At 45.0% G+C, this 19,274-nt stretch overlaps 1 protein-coding gene across 3 annotated transcripts; it reads right to left on the minus strand.

Annotated features, from left to right (window-relative positions):
• Positions 1-8,458: 8,458 nt before the first annotated feature.
• On the minus strand, positions 8,459-19,075 carry TMEM230 (transmembrane protein 230). 3 transcript variants are annotated; one of them, XM_006929932.4, is made up of 4 exons: positions 18,919-19,075; positions 16,653-16,773; positions 15,204-15,326; positions 8,459-9,549 (listed from the first exon to the last, which is right to left on the minus strand). In XM_006929932.4, the coding sequence occupies exons 2-4, from the start codon at positions 16,749-16,751 to the stop codon at positions 9,409-9,411; spliced, it is 363 nt and encodes a 120-aa protein (XP_006929994.1). In that variant the 5' UTR covers positions 16,752-16,773; positions 18,919-19,075; the 3' UTR covers positions 8,459-9,408. The 3 variants fall into 3 exon arrangements, with proteins under 3 accessions (XP_006929994.1, XP_044909782.1, XP_006929995.1); XM_045053847.1 differs by lacking the exon at positions 18,919-19,075 and adding an exon at positions 18,375-18,501; XM_006929933.3 differs by lacking the exon at positions 18,919-19,075 and adding an exon at positions 16,203-16,281 and having other exon boundaries at positions 16,653-16,779.
• Positions 19,076-19,274: the final 199 nt, after the last annotated feature.

Genomic DNA, 19,274 nt, shown 5'->3' on the forward strand with positions numbered 1-19,274 from the left:
AGATGCAATCTGGGCAAAACCTTGAAGCAGTGAGGGATTCTGGGCAGAAGGAATAGGTAAGGCCAAGGTGCCAAGGTGGGAACACTGAGGAGGCTGGTATGGCTGGAACAGAGTGAGCAGGAGGTGGAACAGCCCATGACAGGGAGGCCAGAGGGAGGAGAGATCATGTCAGACCACATCAGCCCCTACAGGGACACAGGATTTTTCTGTGAGTCAGATGCAGAGCCACCGAGGTATTTTGAGAGGAATGACACGATAGGACATATTTTCAAAGGACCATTCTGACTGCCATGCTGATAAGTGACTCTTTATGCCTTTTTTTTTGTTTTTTCTTAAATAAGATCTATCCCCAACGTGGGGCTTGAACTCACAACCCCAAGGTCAAGAGTCGCATGCTCTACTGACTAAGTCAGCCAGGTGCCCTGATTCATTCACCTGATTCAGGTGTCCAGAATGTTTATGTTGATAATATATTGAGATAAGAAAAGATGTTATGGCCACAAAATAAAATTTTGTTGCCATAAAAAGAACACCCAGAACTCTGAAGAGAGTCTTTGGACATTAAAACCACGATAGCAAAAAACCAGAAGGTATGACAGAAGAGTTGGAAGACAGAGCTAAGGAAACCTTCCGTAAAGGACAGCAAAAAGACAAACTGTGGAAAAAAGGCAAAAATGTGAAAAATAGGAGAGAAAAGGTAAGGACCAATGGCTAAAGAAACAATCCCAGAAACAGAAAACAGAGGCCTTTGAGTGAAGGAGCTTATCAAAGAAATTGATTTCAGAAAATCCCCTAACACTAAAACATGTGAGCTTCCAGAGTGCCTGCGCTGGAGGAATACAGGCCATCAACAGGACATGTCATTGTGAAATGCCAGAACACTGAATGCCATCCTACAGGCATCCGGGGAGAAAAACAGTAACAAAAGGAAGAACCGAGAATCGCAGGGGGCACCAGACATCTCCACAGAAGTCACATGGGCAGCTGAAGGCATTGCAGTCACATCCTCACCTCTGGGGGACCATAAGCAGGCAGAGAACAGGGCAGCAGGCTCCGGAGAGAGTTCAAGATGACACGGATAGAATTCCAGGGGATGCACATGGAAATGGTGGGATCGAATGGCTTGAATTAGCGACAGTTACGTAGAAAGTCAACAAACAACAGGATTGTTAACTCCAGGGAAAACTAAAGGTTGTGCCAGAGGGGAGAAGTAAGTCATAATACGTGTCCTGGCTAAGCTGCAAATAGGGTTTATATATTCTTAGTCACGTCAACATTTAATGTTGATCCGATCTGAGTCACGCCATTATGCGGAGGAAAGGGACGACTGCAAGGATGTGAGTATGATGGGAGACAAGGAGGGAACAGAGCAAAATCTCCATTTTCTACCAGATAAAGTCAATTGATTAGGCCTAGTACTGAAAAATTGCGAAGGGGTAATATAAACACTTTTTGTTGAACTCTCAAAGTCAATACAAAGAGATTCAGGCGGAAGAACAGAAGGAGGGTGGTTTGTCCCTTGGAGGACGAAGCAGAAGGGGTTGCTAAGAACTGCTGATTTTCCTAACGAGCCTGGTGTAACTATTTAACTTCGTAAGATATGTGCGCTGATCGTTTTGAGAAAAAGAAAACAAAATTTAAAAAGAAAACTCCATAGCTTCTCATTCTTTAGCTGGTCACAACCTAGTCCCACTCAATCTAGGCAACCTAATCCCCACTCTCCCAGTGCCCTGCCTGGACACAGCACACCCATTGCCAGTTGGGGTTCAGCCCAAGTTCCTTCCCACCTGCCCGGGGTCTAGCTCAAGTCCCGTCTCCACCAGGCCCTTCAGAGCCTGCTGAACCTCCTTTCCTTTCTAATCCACTTAGCAGAGCAACACTTTTCTAAATTAGCATGTATTAACATTACTTATTACATTTGGTTAGCTAGATCAGGTATGGATCTCTTCTCCCTAAGTTGCAAACTTCTGGAGGAAGTCCACGATTCTTTTTTGATGCCTGGCAAATGTCTACAGTAGGTGCCCAAAAAACATTCCATGAATCAACTTAAAAGTATTCAGGGGGTGTCTGGGTGGCTCAGTTGATTAAGCATCTGACTCTTGATTTCAGCTCAGGTCATGATCTTGCAGTTCGTGAGTTCGAGTCTCGCATTGGGCTCTGCGCTGACAGTGCTGAACCTGCACAGGATTCTCTCTTTCTCCCTCTCTCTCTCTGCCCACCCCCCCCCCCCCGCCTCTATCTCTCTCTCAAAAGCAACTTTTAAAAAAAGTAGAATTCAAGGTGAATTAACAGACAGATTTAAAACAAAGTCTGGAGATAAAATAAGATTAGATTAAGGCTGGGACTGAAAACAGAGCTGCCTTCTAAGCTTTGTGGTCTACTTTTTTGGTTAATGTTTCCAAACATTCCAAACAATTAATGTTGACTTGTTTTAATAAGGAGATATTTTGCTCCCAATGTACTCTCAGGTTTCAAGTTTTGGTGACCCGGGCCTTGGAAAGTAAATGTAATCTGCTCTGCCCCAAACCTATGTGACTCTAGAGACTTTGTGCCTGCCTTGTTCTTCTACATTGCAAGACCCCGATCTCTGTGCTTTGAGAAGTTAACTTCTTTTAGGGCCAATCGATGAGATAAGACTGGAGGAGAGAGACTCCCCGGCCCCTTGCTGGAGGCGGGGCGTAAACACCGGGAGAGCAATACAGAGGAAGACCATCTTGAGTCAATGTTCAGAATGAGCAGGAGTCCTTGATCTTGGGCCAGCATCATTCCGTGCTCTTTTGGTGTCACTGTGGCTGCCCTCCGCCATTAAATGGGGAAATACTTGGCATTATTCTGACATGCCCAAGAAGGGGAAACTTGGAACTCTCAGCAAGTACCCTGTCAATATGTTCTTAAGTCTTAAAAGGCTCACATCACGGCTCAGGGGACAGGAGCCTGCAGTTATATCCAGAGACGTGACTCAGCCCCAGCTCCTCATGGTTACAACTCTTGCCCAGTGCCAGTCACCTTCCCAACTCTGCCAGGCCACAAACCCTGCTAGCAGTGTTGGTGATTCCACTGTTGTCACCTTTTCAGTTGGGGGGGGGGGGGCACTGGTCCCGAGGGTGCTGGTCTAAGCGCAAACTCTGTGGATACTAATCCCAGGGAAAACCCTCTCAAAAGATGAGCACTTGAGCCAGGACTGGAGCATTTTCTAGCTGGCTCTTCTCCAGTTAGTGAGAGGGATGAAAGAATGGAGGCACTGAAGACCCACCCAGCCAGGGAGGAAAGCCAGCACCTCCAGTGTTCAGGGTAAACTAAGCCACCAGGCCTGGCTTCCATTGAAACTGCCGGAAAACAGATCCTGCCTCTCACTGGGTCCTAAATTACACTACCTCCGGAACACTAGAGTGTGCTTCCCCTCCTGCCATGGCCCTTCCCCATCTGCGGGACTTCCATTTTGATTTCTCACTGCTCACACAAAGGATCTTCACAAAACCTTCTTGTGTCACGTCCAGGCCATTTCTAGGAACCTTCCTCAAAACACCGGGAGTTACTGTTTCAGCTGGAGAGTAATGGTGGATCAAGGAGGAGGAGCTACAGATTCTGGGTGCCCCCCCCCCTCAGCCATTGGTGCTGCTAAGGGGAGGTCTAGCCCCAAAGGGAAGAAACAGATTAGGAGGCACAGGGCACCAAATCATTGCTTCTCAGGCACTGACACGCAGTGCACCCCCTGAACATCTTGTTTAAATGCAGGTTTGGATTTGGCAGGGCTGGGGCAGGCCCAAGCTTCTGCATATCTAACTCCTGGTCCACAGGCCACACTTTATTTTGTTTTGTTTTGTTTTTGTTTTTTTAAATTAATTTATTTTTTTTTAATTTTTTTTTTCAAAGTTTATTTATTTTTGGGACAGAGAGAGACAGAGCATGAATGGGGGAGGGGGCAGAGTGAGAGGGAGACACAATCGGAAACAGGCTCCAGGCTCTGAGCCATCAGCCCAGAGCCTGATGCGGGGCTCGAACTCACGCGAGATCGTGACCTGGCTGAAGTCGGACGCTCAACCGACTGCGCCACCCAGGCGCCCCCACAGGCCACACTTTGAATAGCAAGGGGCAAGACTGAGGAGGGACAGTGGAGAGGGAGGTGAAACTAGGGACCACGGGAAGAAAGGCGAGGGAAGGCCAAGCTCCAGGGTGACACGGTCCGATAGCACTACAGCTGCACCACCTCTGGTCTCCAGGGCCCTCTCTGCAGGGCCTTCCCGGGCAGGGCCTCCGTTGGCCGCACTGCGGTGCTTTGGTCCTTTCCCTTCGCCTCTCGTTCCACGGGACTGGAGCACACAGCCTCCCAGCTGCATGCTGGAGAGGGGCCAGGGTCCGGAGACCTCGTCACACCTCCGGTTCCGTCAGGGGAGCCCTGCCTCAGCTGGGGCCGACCACCACGCCAGCTCTGCCCAACGCCAGCCAGGGCAGTTCGGCCACGGAACAGAAGATTCTTCAGGTTGGCCCCAGGGATACGGATGGGCTTTCTCCCCTCCCGAGCCTCACCCCAGGCACCGCTCCCTGAAGCCGAAGGGGTGATTGTCTTCACCTTCTCATACCGCCGCCTCCATTTACTGAGTGCTTACTATGTGCCAGGCTCTGGTTGAAGCCCCCTCCCACATTAACCTAATCTTCACAACTACCCTAGGAGACAGGACTTGGTTTATCCCCCACTAGATACGGACACTGAAGCTCGAGACGTAATTTGTCCAATAGCGCCCAGCTAACAGGATTCGGTCTACCCCTCCTACCCTTGGCATTAAACCATAATGTGAGGCCAGGAGCCTGTGGGACTCTACCTAGGAGAGAGGCCTCAAGATAGGAGTTTAGAGGACACAAGACAACCCAGGTGAGTTTAGTTTAGGGCACTTGGAAGGTCAGCAGAAAGTCAAAACTGTTATTGTCCCCCTACCAGCTTCCCTCATCGCACCAGGAACAGCAGGCTCTTCTGTGCCAGCTGGCAGGGGACACGGCAGGACCCTGGAGGGAACTTACAGGATGCCTGGGAACTGGGTTCAATGGCCTGAGCAGAGGGTGCCAGGCGGAGACTCGGCTCACCAGGCAGCACCCAATCTTTCTGAAGAGCAGCTGGCCTGCCAGGCAGCCGACGGGAGGGTCATTTGGGAACGCCTGAGTCAAACGGTACCAGCCCAACTGTCCACACCTCAGAGGAGCGGCACATAGCATCCTGACGTGCAAATGCGCTCTCAACGTTGGTTCTCCATTTATTTTTTTTAATGTTTTTTTAATGTTTATTTACTTTTGAGAGAGAGACAGAGCGCGAGAGGCAGAAGGGCAGAGGGGGAAGTCACAGAATCCAAAGTGGGCTCCAGGTTCTGAGCTGTCAGCACAGAACCCGACGCGGGGCTCGAACTCACGGAGTGTAAGATCAAGACCCGAGCTGAAGTCAAACGCTTGAGTCACCCAGGTGCCCCGTGGTTCTCCATTTAATAAACCAAAGTGCCCACAAACACTGGGCTGGACTTTGTGGGTCCCTAAGACACTCTCAGCCTTTAGTGAAGAAAATTAGCAGGTTGGGTATAAAGGTAACCAAGCAACGGTGGGGACTTTGGTGAACTGGAGAACGCTGCTCAGATGAAGCTGCTTTACTACCTTGCTGCAGTTGGTTGGGGCCTCTCATAAGGAAGAACAATCTGTTGATTTTTCAAAAAGAGCCCCAAAGCAAGATAGAGTGAACCTTCCCATTTTTGAAAACAAAATGCAGGCCAACACCTGCGGCCACTAGTTTGCAACCTCTGCTCCGCTGCCTCCAGCATCTAACAAACCCTGGCAGAAAGCAAGCAGTCAATATGCATCTGCCACGTGCCCCGGTGAAGCTCATCCAGAGGCAACGGGTCTGAACCTGCATTAGACGTAGGACAGCTGACCCAATCGGGGAGGATTTTTAGCCTTGGAAGTGGCTACAGAGAGAGGCCTAACAGTTGTTGCAGGTAAGAAAATCCTCATAAAGCTAGAGCACATGGTTTGGCCAACACTGTAAGCGGGGAGACGGGGAGAGGAAGGCTGCTTTTAGGTAAAGTGTACAATTGACCTTGGTCCCCACTGCTGCTGTCTATAGCTCTGCCCACCCCCCATACCCCACTTCTTTACTTGTCCAGGACTTGAAGGCATCTATCTGGCTTTCATATTTGGTAAGGGGAATTCAGACTTTGCCTTCATGGGAGTACCAAATGTCCAACCTATTAGCTAAGAACATATCCAACGCAGTGTTTTTTCCAAGGATTAAAATGAAACAGAGTATGTAATAAAAGTGCTTGGCACAACATCTGGCAAAGTGTTCAAGAAACATTCACATTATGAAGGTTTAGATGTTTTCTTTTTTATGAGATTTTTTTTTGTTTATTTATTTCCGAGACAGAGAGAGACAGCATGAATGGGGGAGGGGCAGAGAGAGAGGGAGACACAGAATCTGAAGCAGGCTCCAGGCTCTGAGCTGTCAGCACAGAGCCTGATGCGGGGCTTGAACTCACAAACCGTGAGATCATGACCTGAGCCGAAGTCGGTCGCTCAACCGACTGAGCCACCCAGACGCCCCGATGTTTTGTTTTTTAACTTTGAGAGAGTGAGTGTGCAAACGAGGGAGCACAAGCGAGGGGAGAGAATCCTAAACAGGCTCCGTGCTGTCAGCACAGAGCCTGACTTGGGGCTTGATCTCATGAACCTGACCTGAGCCAAAGATCATGACCTGAGCCAAAGTCGGACATGAACTGAATGAGCCACCCAGGCACCCCTAGTGTAGATTTTTTAAAAGAGCATGGCTGACCTCCATGGATATGGAAATATCTGCCAAACAAAGTAAGTCGGGGGGGGGGGGGGGGCCGGAAATTATAGACCTATACAATGGGAACTTGAGTTTTAAAAAAGGATATGTACGTTCATGTGCTTAGAACACTTCTGGAAAGGTGTATTAGACAACCTTAGAGACTGAGTCTGGGGAACAAATATTTACCTTCTACCACAAAATGCTTAGTTCTCATTTTATACCCTTCTGTTCCATTTTCAGTGTTTTCCCCTTACTAGCATCATGATTGCCCTTATTAAAAGGACCAAATAATTTGGTCTGCCCAAAACCTTCTGGTCTGAGCTTTGCTTTGCAAACAGTTCCCAGGATAAAGTGTAATAGATCTCAAAGTCTCCAGTGTCAAGGCCCAGGAACTTCAATTAGAGTACTGGGCTCCCCAGCCTCCTATTACCAAATGCATTGAACTTTGGAGGCTGCTTCAGGCCACCCCTGTTTTGTCCGTTTTCTGTGCCCTAGGTTTTTTTTTTTCCTTCCCCATGTGCACTTTGCTCTGTGGATAGTATCACCCAGCTTTTAGATACTGTTCCAACAGTGACTACTCACTTTCTGTCTCTGGCCTAGTCTCCCTCCTGAACTCCAGATCCATGCTTTGCAACTGCCTATTCAACAGTTCCATGTGGAGAGTACACATGTAAAATTGAACACATCCCAAACTGAATTCATCTTCCCCAATAGACCTGTTCCACCCACAGCCCTCCAAATCTCAGTTGATGGCACTTCCAGGCTGCTAGTCACCCACGTCCATAAGCTTGTGGTAAAAGGACAACTGAGAAGCAGTCCGACCCACAATGCCAGTTATCTAAAAATGAAGATGGCCCTGGGTACTGGGATCAAAAATATATAATCACTGAACTAAAGGGTATTATGCTAAGCAAAATCAGTCAGTCAGAGAAAGGCAAATATCAGATGATTTCACTCATGTGGGATTTAAGAAAAAAAACAGATGAACATGGGGGAAGGGAAGGGAAAATAAGATAAAAACAGACAGGGAGGCAAACCGTAAGAGACTCTTAAATACAGAGAACAAACTGAGGGTTGCTGGAGGGGAGGTAGTTGGGAGGATGGGCTAAATGGGTGATGGCCATTAAGGAGGGTACTTGCTGGGATGAGCGCTGATTGTTATATATAAGTGATGAATCACTAAATTTTACACGTGAAACCAAAAAAGAAAGAAAGAAAGAAAGAAAGAAAGAAAGAAAGAAAGAAAGAAAGAAAGAAAGAAAGAAAGAAAGAAAGAAAGAAAGAAAGAAAGAAAGAAAGAAAGAAAGAAAGAAAGAAAGAAGAAAGAAAGAAAGAAAGAAAAGAAAGAAAAGAAAGAAAAAAGGGGGACATACAATCATTAAACTGTTTTCTGAAGTAAGGGGTGCCTGGGTGGCTCAGTCAATTGGGTGTCAGACTTCAGCTCAGGTCATGATCTCAAGACTGGTGGGTCTGAGCCCTGCGTCAGGCTCTGTGCTGACAGCTCAGAGCCTGGAGCCTGCTTTGGATTCTGGGTCTCCCTTTCTCTCTGCCCCTCCCCTGGTTGCACTGTCTCTCTCTCAGGAAATAAACATTAAAAACAATTTTTTTTTTAATGTTTTCTGAAATACACTTAAAAGTAACATGTTTTAAGTCTAGGATTTAGATATTGGCATTTTAATTTCTTTTGATTATGTCACTTTTTGCAAGCTAGGAAACAGAATCAAACTAAGGCAGTCTATAGTCCTCTAGGGATCCAGGTCGAGTCTTGGGATCTTCAGCAAAATGACATCATAATATAAGGTGCTAACAACAGGCTTATAATCTCTAAATGATAACCACTTATCTGTACCTCTTCCTTAGGAAACAGCCAAAAGTTCAGTCCTTAAAGGCATGGTATACAGAACACCTTGATCTACAAAGAACAGAATGACCCAAATGATATGCTGGCCAGCTTACTGGTAGGCCAAATCAGAGCTAAGGATGGATGAACAGAGCAAGTGTCTACCTTTTGGAAACTTGATCTGAGATTTTAAAAAGTCCTGGCTGCTGCTAATAAGAAACCAAGTAAAACTGCACCCACGCTGACACTTGATTTTGCCAAGATCTTCCACTAGAACACAAAGTTAGAGATGAGTGTAGGGATAAGATACTTCAATGTTTTCAAAATAAATTACTAGTAACAGGAAGTCTGAGACACTGAATTCTTCCATTTGCCACCAGAACAAACCGACAACGAAGACTATGTAAAAGAAATGCTGAAAGCTAAAAAGGATGGTAGCAGTAACTCTTCCCACTACAGAATAACCTCCTGCTTTCCCACACCATGAACACTGCCACCCTTCCAAGATACATATTCGTGTGGGAAAACTTGTCAGCTTTTGCTAGGGCCAGGAGACGAAAAACAGAGCATGCCCTAATTAGTTAATTGGTAACTGTAAGCTCAGTTGACATCCTGAGGATGGACCCATAAAATCTGGCCATTCTTTTGTTGAACGTCTGCAACTTGCAGAATTCTTTAGCCCTTAACCACAGTTTCTGCTCAGTATCTTAAAGCTGGTCTCAGTCCCATCTGTGACTCTTCTCCTCAGGGTTGAGGGCAGGTGCTAGTCATCAAAATCTGGAATGTCATCGTAGGAGTAACCCCGGTAGCCTTTGGATGCATAGTAGGCGATGCGCAGGTGGTAAAATCCTGGCAGGAACACCAGGATGCCAATGATCAGGACGGGAACGGCCCGGTCTGCCCCCTGGTGGCAGAAGGAGGCAAACACATTAGCACCACACAAATCGTAAATTTTAAATAAAGCCATGGATTCAATCCACATAACAGTATTTTACTCTTCAGGATATTTCCTTTGGGTAGAATACCCAAATATACCAAAGGGAACAGGTTTACATCTCTTTTCCTCCTTATTATAAAATGTAGAAAAACTGCAAAGCACTAAATATTTTAAAGAAAGAACTTATTTCTAGTTTCTCCATTCTAGTTTTTAGTTGTAAACACACCATACCCTGTGCCCTATTTTCACAAGCAATTGCCAAAATATTATGAAAAGCTCTTCATTGGGAGATACGCAAAACGGTGAAAACAGTCAGAAGGTACAAACTTCCAGTTACAAAATAAGTAAGTTCCGGAGATGCAATGTAGAGCATGTGACCACAATTAACAATACTGGGTTTCATGTTAGAAAGTTGCTGACACAGATCTTAAAAGTTCTTATCACAAAAAAAACCTGTAACTATGTGTGGTGATGATTATCTCCCAATCTATACATATATTGAATCATGTTGTACACCTGAAGCTGATACATTATATGTCAACTAATGGTGTCTATCATTCCACTGTAATGGATACACCGCAACTTTACTCAACCACACCTCTCTCTCTCTCTCTCTCTCTCTCTCTCTCTCTCTCTCTCTCACACACACACACACACACACACACACACACACACACACGGCCGACTGTACAGAATACCACAATAAACTTCATCTGCATTTTTCAGAGTATTTCTTTAGTGTATATTCCCATGAGCACAATTCCCAGGTCAAAGAGGAAGGAATGACGTTTAGTCTCTTTATCAGCAGGGCTTCAAATATTTGGGGAGTTCCCTGAAGGCAAGGACTTTGTTCATCCCTGTATTCCCAGCTGCACCCAACATATAAGTGTATTGAATGAATCCACCTTTATAAAACTGCTCTGTGTCTTGTCTTTATGTATAGTTTTAAACGTTTATACAGTTAAACCTATCCTCTTTTTCTTTTGTGATTTTTCCCATTATTTGTAGGCTTTCCCTCATCTAAAGATTTAAACCCAATCTAAAAATCTCATTTAAACAGGGCTACTTACACAATGTACACTGATAGGTTAGCTACTCAGTATAATTTCGGTTGCTTCATTCAAAAACAGCAACAGGAGTATTTACCTCCTACGGTTACAGAAAAACGAGAGGAGGTAATACATGTAAGGCAAGCAGCCTCAGCTGCACACAATGACTCAACAAGCTTAAAACCCAGGAGGGAAAAAAAACAAAACAAAACAAAACAAAACAAGAAAAGAGAACTTGAAGGGGCTCTCTCAGGCCAAAGATGGGACTATGTGAACATCAACAACAATAAAGTCTACAACTCTCACAATTGACATACTTGGTGCTACTTTTCTTGTTTTTCCTGCTTCTTTTATCTTTTGCAGGATATTGACTGTACATCCCTAAAAGGACATATCCTAAGGATTAAAAGAATTACAAAGAAAACTTACAGCGCATTCAGCCTTTTTTTACTTAGCATTAACATTCACACTTATTTTAAAGCTATTATATGTGTAACATACACTAAGGTAAGGAAGGCAAGATATCGCGATCATCAGGACAGGCATACATATAAAAATCAAAGAAATTGAGTTCAACTCTAATCTTAAATTTTTTACTTGAAATTGTCGTCTAAAAAGTACCTATTTCCTGGGGCGCCTGGGTGGCTCAGTCAGTCAAGTGTCTGACTTCGGTTCAGGAACTCGCAGTTCCTGAGTTCAAGCCCTATGCTAGGCTCTGCTGTCAGCGTGGAGCCTGCTTGGAATCCTCAGTCTCCCTCTCTTCCGCCCCTCTCCCATGTGTACTCAGGCTCGCTCTCTCTCTCTCTCAAATACAAATAAACATGAAAAAAAAAGGTATCACGGTGCCTGGGTGGCTCAGTCGATTAAGCATCTGATTTCAGCTCAGGTCATGATCTGAGTTCGAGAGTTTGAGCCACACTGGGCTCAGTGCTGATAGCTCAGAGTATGGAGCCTGCCTCAGATTCTGTGTCTGTCTCTCTGCCCCTGCCCCATTCGCATTCTGCCTCTCTCTCAAAAATAAACATTGGGGCGACTGGGTGGCTCAGTCGGTTAAGCGTCCGAATTCGGCTCAGGTCATGATCTCATGGTTCGTGGGTTCAAGACCCACATTGGGCTCTGTGCTTACAGCTCAGAGCCTGGAGCCTGTTTCAGATTCTGTGTCTCCCTCTTTCTCTGACCCTCCCCTGTTCATGCTCTGTCTCAAAAATAAATGAATGTTAAAAAAAAATAATAATAATTAAAAAAAATAAACATTGAAAAAATTTTTTTAAAAATCTATTTCCTAATTCTGTCACTGAAAAGGCCCAGAAACTATGAAAACCAAAGCATGAGTACCATTAATGACCAATTTGTGATCTACCTCCTATAAAGAAACCAGGGCTCCTCAGAGAACTGGTTGTTTATTAGTTGGGGGACAGGCAATGTACAGATGAGCCTAGGATAACCTGCTGTGCCAGAAAGCAAAAAAGCTATCAAAGACTACGTGGGTCAGGTTTAAAAGACACAAGAGTAACACACAGAGGTCCTACTGGCCAAATATGGGACAGTTTAGATATTAAAAAGAATAGGGACTAGGACTGAGACAAATATGTAAAAAACATTAGTTTATAATGATTCTAACCATTTGATCACCTGTTGAGCTTGCAAGGTATGTTTTTATAAAAGTTGTGAAAGAGGAATAAACATTCTTCCTACCTTCACTACACATATTATATTCTGGGGTAATCAGATAGATTTGAAAAGTTCTTTATAGCAGAATTTCAGCTGATAAATGCAGAAAATGACCGAACTGGATTCATTAGTATAAAGGGTGATGGAGAAGTTTATCATAAATGAATTAGGCTGAAGACATTCAAACACAACAATTTATCTTAATAGCAACTAAAAATCAGGATAACCATTACGTGCTTCCTAATGCAACGCAATGGTTCTCAAAATGAGGTCGACGCAATACCAGCAATACTGGGAACTTGTTAGAAATGCAGATTCTGACAACCTACCTACAGAACTGGAATCTCTGGGAGTGGAACCAAGGAATCCATGTGTTAACAAGTCTGCCAGTTGATTCTGATTAACACTGAAGTTTCAGAACCAATCTGCCATAGTAAATACACAGCACCTCCTTACAAAACAGTCTTCCTCAAACAAAACTAAACACGAATCTACACAAACCCCAAAAGCTAACAAAAATATGAAGAAGAACAAGGTCAAAGATAAGAAGATAGTGCCCTTGGATTTATGTAAAAACTGTTACAGATGTATCCTGAAGATGCACACTCAGGAATACCAGCAAAATGTGGGGTGCCTGGTTGGCTCAGTCAGTTAAGACTTCAACTCTTGATTTCAGCTTAGGTCATGATCTTATGATTCACGAGATCGAGCCCCAGGTTGGGCTCTGTGCAGACAGTGTGGAGCTTGCTTGCTTCTCTCTTTTCCTCTCTATCCGCTCCTTCCCCACTTTCTCTCTTGCTCTCCCTCTCTCGAAATAAATGAATAAACTTGAAAAAGAAACCAAACCCATTTTTACCCTTACTTATAAAGCAGTCTTTTGAAAAACCACACAAGGCAAACAAATTATCCAAGGTAAAATGATATTTGCTGCATGTGGATCTCACCTCCAATCTCAAATTTTATAATTACACTGGTACTGCATGTTGCAATGAAAGTTAACTGAAGGCACAGTCTTGAAGTGAAGTGTTCAAACACAGATTGCAGCAAGTAAGCATCTGGCGGCCATTTAATAATTTTAAATAGATTAAGAACCAAAAGCAGATCAGATACATTTATTTTTCTTTAATTTGAGAGAGAGAGAGAGAGAGAGAGCACACAAGGAAGGGAGAAGGGCAGAGGCGGGGGGAGAAGGAGAGAGAGAAGGAGGGAGAGAGGGAGAGGAGGGAGACAGGGAGAGGAGGGAGAGAGGGAGAGGAGGGAGAGGAGGGAGAGGAGGGAGAGGAGGGAGAGGAGGGAGAGGAGGGAGAGGAGGGAGAGGAGGGAGAGGAGGGAGAGGAGGGAGAGGAGGGAGAGGAGGGAGAGGAGGGAGAGACAGAGAAGGACAGAGAGAGAGAGAGAGAGAGAGAGAGAGAGAGAGAGAGAGAGAATGAATCTTAAGCAGGCTCCATGCTCATTGTAGAGCCTGACTGGGGCTTGATCTCACAAATCATGAGACCATGACCTGAGGTGAAATCAAGAGTCAGCTGCTTAACCAACTGAGCCACCCAGGCACTCCAGATACATTTTTTAAAAGCCACATGCAGGGGCTCAGGTCATGATCCCAGGATCATGGGATCAAGCCCTGAATCGGGCTCTGTGCTGAGTATGAGTGTGGAGCCTGCTTATGATTCTGTCTCCTTCTGCCCCTCCCCCTTGCTCTGTCTCCAAAAAAAAAAAAAAAAAAAGCCACATGCAGCCACTTTATTGCAACATGCTATTCCTCATTTCTCTAACGCCCACAGTTTCAGCTCTTGACTGTGTTCCCTCTGCAGAGTAATAGGACCATCATCCCCTGGCCTGGTGCGTGTTGAAGAACAGACATAGGGGCGCCTGGGTGGGTCAGTCGGTTAAGCGTCCGACTTCAGCTCAGGTCACGATCTCTCAATCCGTGAGTTCGAGCCCCGCATCAGGCTCTGGGCTGATGGCTCAGAGCCTGGAGCCTGCTTCCAATTCTGTGTCTCCCTCTCTCTCTGCCCCTCCCCAATTCATGCTCTGTCTCTCTCTGTCTCAAAAATAAATAAAGGTTAAAAAAAAAAAAATTAAAAAAAAAAAAAAATGAAGAACAGACAACCTGGAGCACCTGGCTCTTGGTTTCAGCTCAGATCAGGGGTTTGTGAGTTCAAGCCCTGCATCAGGCTCTGTCAATACAGGCTCAGTATTGACAGTGCGGAGCCTGCTTGGAATTCTCTCTCTCCCTCGTTCTCTGCCCCTCCCCTACTCACACACACACTCTCTCAAAGTAAATAAATAAATTCTTAAAAAAAAAAGTAGACATAACTTATGATCACTATTACTTCAGAACAACCTGGACACTCTGTATTAGTGTTTGTATGTAGCCTGAGAGAAAGAAACACCAAATATCACTTTAGGTTTTGAAGATAAAATACTGAATCGTAACAGGAACTCCAACCAAACCCAGTGTAAGAAGGATAAGACTCATGAGTCACAAGTTCTGGCTTGGTCAGTGGCCCCAGACCTATACAAGCCTCACTGCTTCTCCCCAAACCCTGGCATGCAAAATTATAATAACACATTCTACTCCAGTTACAGCCTTTATCCATCAGGAGTCCTCAATGCCAGGCTTGGCTCTGCTGTTCCAAATTATGACAGTCGGAAAACTGCCCAACATCTCAGAGGGAAAATTTGCCTACCTGCTCCCACCCACCTCATAGAAACCGTGGGACAAGCTTGTTGTTGCTCAAAACAAAGATACACATGTTTTGTGGTCAGAGAACAAAATCTAGAAGAAAATAGTTTTCTTCTTACTGCTGGAATCTGCTGTACTAGATATGAATATAAAACAGAGCCCAGACTCACACTTTAAAGATTTTACGGCACATTCCCACAAATGCTTCTGCTTACCCCTTTGCTGATATAGCCTGCCAACAGGAGGGAGCCTATGATAATGAGAAAAGCGCCAATCAAAAACAGCACCGTAGCAAGTGCAATGGCCTTATATGGGATCTTAGGAGGGCTCTTCTTAAACTGGAAGAGAAACAAAAAAAGGCAGAGCATTATGAAAACACCAGGACTCAGACACTTTAAAACAGGGAAGATAATAAGAACCAATCTGGATGCTTTGTGTGCCCTGAAGGAAGTCCTACTACTCAGTACAGCTCTGGGACAGAAAGGAAAGGGACAAGCAGGAGGTGAAGCTCTACTTATTGCTCTAACAGTCACTCAAAGGAATCCCGGCAAAACGTTACTCTTTCTACCTCTAATCTCATTCCACATACCATTCACTGTACCATAAGAAAATATTTTCTTACAAAAACAAAAGACACTTCATGGTCATTCACTGATTAGACATAGGTTTATTAGATGCCTGGCACATGGAAGGCTGTACTAATCTACAGGGATTCGAGAGTGAACATCATGCTCTGGAGAAGTAAAAAAAAAAAAAAAAAAAAAAAAAGTAATGTCTGGCATTCAAAGTTAAGTCAGCATATAGTCAAAAGGTTTTAAAAATAGCTTTTTCTCAAGCATTACTTGCCTGCCCCATGAAGTAACCTGACTTGTATTTAATAAGTTTGATTCAAAGTTAAGATCAGAGACAAGCTTTCTAAGGTGTGCCTCATCTGACCTAACTGGCTGGAAGCTTCCCAGATGTATACTTTAAAACAAAACAAAATCTCTCTCCTTCAAGTGTGGGTCCAAAGAATGCCAAGAATAATTGATTTTTTTATATTTAAAGGGATGGGTTCCTGCTACTTCCTCCTTGGCCCTGGTCCCACCTAAGGTATTCTGAGGGGAAGTGGACAAAAGAAGATGTTACACCAGTAAGTATTTTATAAACAACGATCAGGGTAGGATACAAACTTAATAAATATTGTTTTACTTACTGTTTGCCACAAAAAATACCTTTAATAAATTGGATCTCATGACATCAGGAAAGAAGGAAGATTCCCACAATCTGCTGGCTTTAGCAGTGAGTTTCTCCCTTAAAAGATGAACTGGCTTTGACTAAAGTGTAAATGAACCAATGACACAGTCCTTGAAAAATTCTACTTAACAAAACATAATCTGAGTATTTTCCAGATACACGAGATAAAATTTGCAACTACTGGGCTCTGGTGTCATGTGTCACAACTAAAAATTCTTAGAAATGAACAATATTTATATTGGTTTGAAACTGCTCTACCAAGGTCCTTCCTTCTGCAAACTATGGCTGAAAGGATCTCAGGGCTTAGTTTCTTTCTTGCTGCTCCTTCTAATCCCCAGGGGCTTAGCAAAACCTCCACCTGCAAGGCCTTCCTGCTAACTCAACAGAAACAGAGCCAGCTGGTCTGATCAGCTCCCTTCTGCATTTACCTGAAGGTCAATGTAGCCATCGTCTGTGCTGGAGAGCCTTGAGTATTTCACTTTACTACTGGGGATTCCAGTAGCCAGGTTGGTACGAGACGGCATCATAACACACTGACACAGCTACAGTCTGAAAACAAAGAAAACTGTTATTGTCTGCAAATGACAACACTGTGTTACGTATACTGGATATACTGGCGTTTGGGGCTGTGATGTCACACAAAGCAACTGGCAATTTCTGCTCCACTGCACTTAAAATCTGATATTCCTTTGACAAAGTGAAAACATTCTCATTATGCATCTACTTTGGTTTGTCCTGGTGGAATGAGAGCCAAGACATTTACCAAGAAGCATTGGTTTACCTTGTCACCAATGTCCCCCTGACTCCTAATTTTTCCAAATTCACAGAGAGTAGGTGGAAGAGTGGTGACTTAAATCTAAATCTGACACCAAAGTCCACATTTTCAGTCATTCTGCTATTGTACTGCCTGGCCCTGTCCCTGCTTCAGGAAAAAGCAAGAGGAGCATATATTCTAGGGATACTCCTATTTGCCAGGAAGGGAGAGAGGGTGGAAGGTGGAATATGGAATACACTCACATTAGCATTTTGCTGATTCCCCCTGATGGGTATCATTCTTTTTTTTTTTTTTTAAGTTTATTTATTTTGAGAAGGGGGAGACAGTGCATGTACAAGTGAGGGAGGGGCAGAGAGAGAGAGGGAGAGAGAGAGAGAGACTCCCAAGCAGGCTCCGCATTGTCCGCACAGAGCCGACTTTGGGGCTGAACTTACAAACCATGAGATCATGACCTGAGCTGAAGTCCACGTTTAACCCAATGGGCCACCCAGGAGCCCCGGATATTATTCTTTTAATGCAAAGATCTGTAGAGCTTCTTGTAAATGTGGCTATCAGCACTATGGGTTCTGGTTATCAGCACTGTACCAGTGCCTTCTGATTTGCCTGTCTTTCTGCCCCACCCCTAGCACTAAAAGTAGTGATTTCATTTTCCAAATTACTTCTCTAGCTCCTTTAAACAAACAAAAACTTGTTTTTTCCAAAATATTCAAAACCAACTTCAGTAATGAAATGACTGTTTTGTCACTAGTTTAAGAGATAGCAGATAAGATTAAAAACAATGACACTTTAATTGGACAACGTCTGTAATTTGTGCACTTTTCCTCCATAAAATCAAATTTATATGAATAAAACAAGTAAATCTATTTTGACTGTGAAGCTATTTCTAAAGGGGAAATGTATCTGTAAAAAGAGAAAGCGAAGTATTTCACAATAAGGGCAACAACAAAAAACCCCCAGAAACCATAAAGACTTTGCATTCCTCTGGTATGACACTTTGCAAATAACCATCATCATTATAATAATATCAATTAATAATTACCCAGTGTTGGTTAGGTGCCAAGTACTATTCTAAGTGCTTTCTATATACTTAATCCCAAATATTGATGATCTGTTTTAAGAGGTCCACAGTCAACCTAAAACAACCAGCATTATGATGGAATTGGTGGCGCTAACTGCAAATGTCACTTTTTAACAATTACATACCAGTGCAGAAATCAAGTACTGAATCAAGTATGCTAATTTATATGCTTTTCTAAAATGAGCTCACAAAGTTTCAAGTGTTGCGATCCCGATTACACGATAACCTAAACTTAATTCTATGAAATTTAAAGTCCAAACTACGGGTTTGGGGTGGGGGTTGAGGGCATTTAATCACCTCTGATTTGTATTGTCTTCTTGAAAAAAGTTTACGTACTCTGCCAATACCTATTCATACACCTGCATCGAAACATAAAAGAGAGCAGGAAGCGAGGAAGAGGGACACGAATGCTCACTGATGCAAAGGGTAAGAGGAAGGAAAAACGTAACCCGAGGCTTTCAAAGTACCAGTCCAAGTTCCCAACAGGCTCTTTTTAACGGGCTGCACCGAGACCCCCAACCTCCGTCAGCATCCGAAGGCTGCGAGACTTGAAAAGCACCAGCAAAGCCCTTTGCGCAGTGCCTGGCACTACGCACATCCACACACGCTACCTTCCTGCCCGTCTCCAGACCTAGGCGGGAGGAGAACTAAAAGCCGACGCGAATTTAGACGGTGAACACACAAAACCGGTTTCTGGAAAGAGGCCGGCCGTGGCCGCGGCGGGCGAACGCTGCACACCCAGGGCGCGAAGCTAGGTTTCAGCGGGGAGCGCAGTCTCGGCCCCACCGAGCGCCTGAGGGGGGGCGCTTTCTGCTCCCGCCCCGCCGCACGCACGCCTTACCGGAGCGTCGCGCCAGGCCGCCCGCGCGCCGACAGCTGGCTCACGGTTGGCAGCGGAGGCGCCCGAGGCCTCATGGCACGCCTCACCCAACGGCCACCCGCCCCTCCCGTCCAGCTCGGCGGCGGAAGTGGCGCGACGAGAGGCGGCGCGCCGGAAGTGGCGTCACCGAGAGCGACGCCTTCTCATCCCAAGCTCGGGAACGTCCCGCGTTAGCTCTACGCTGGTGGGGGTGTGCTGCAGGCGGAACTCTCCGGCGGCAAGTGCCTCTCTGTGGGTTAGCGGCAGTCGCTGCGGCCTGGGCTTGCTGCTGGCCACCTCCACAGGGTTGTGCGGGTGCCTAGGGTGACCGGCCGCCT

Source organism: Felis catus, chromosome A3 (assembly GCF_018350175.1).
Source record: "Felis catus isolate Fca126 chromosome A3, F.catus_Fca126_mat1.0, whole genome shotgun sequence".
Taxonomy (NCBI): Eukaryota; Metazoa; Chordata; class Mammalia; order Carnivora; family Felidae; genus Felis; species Felis catus.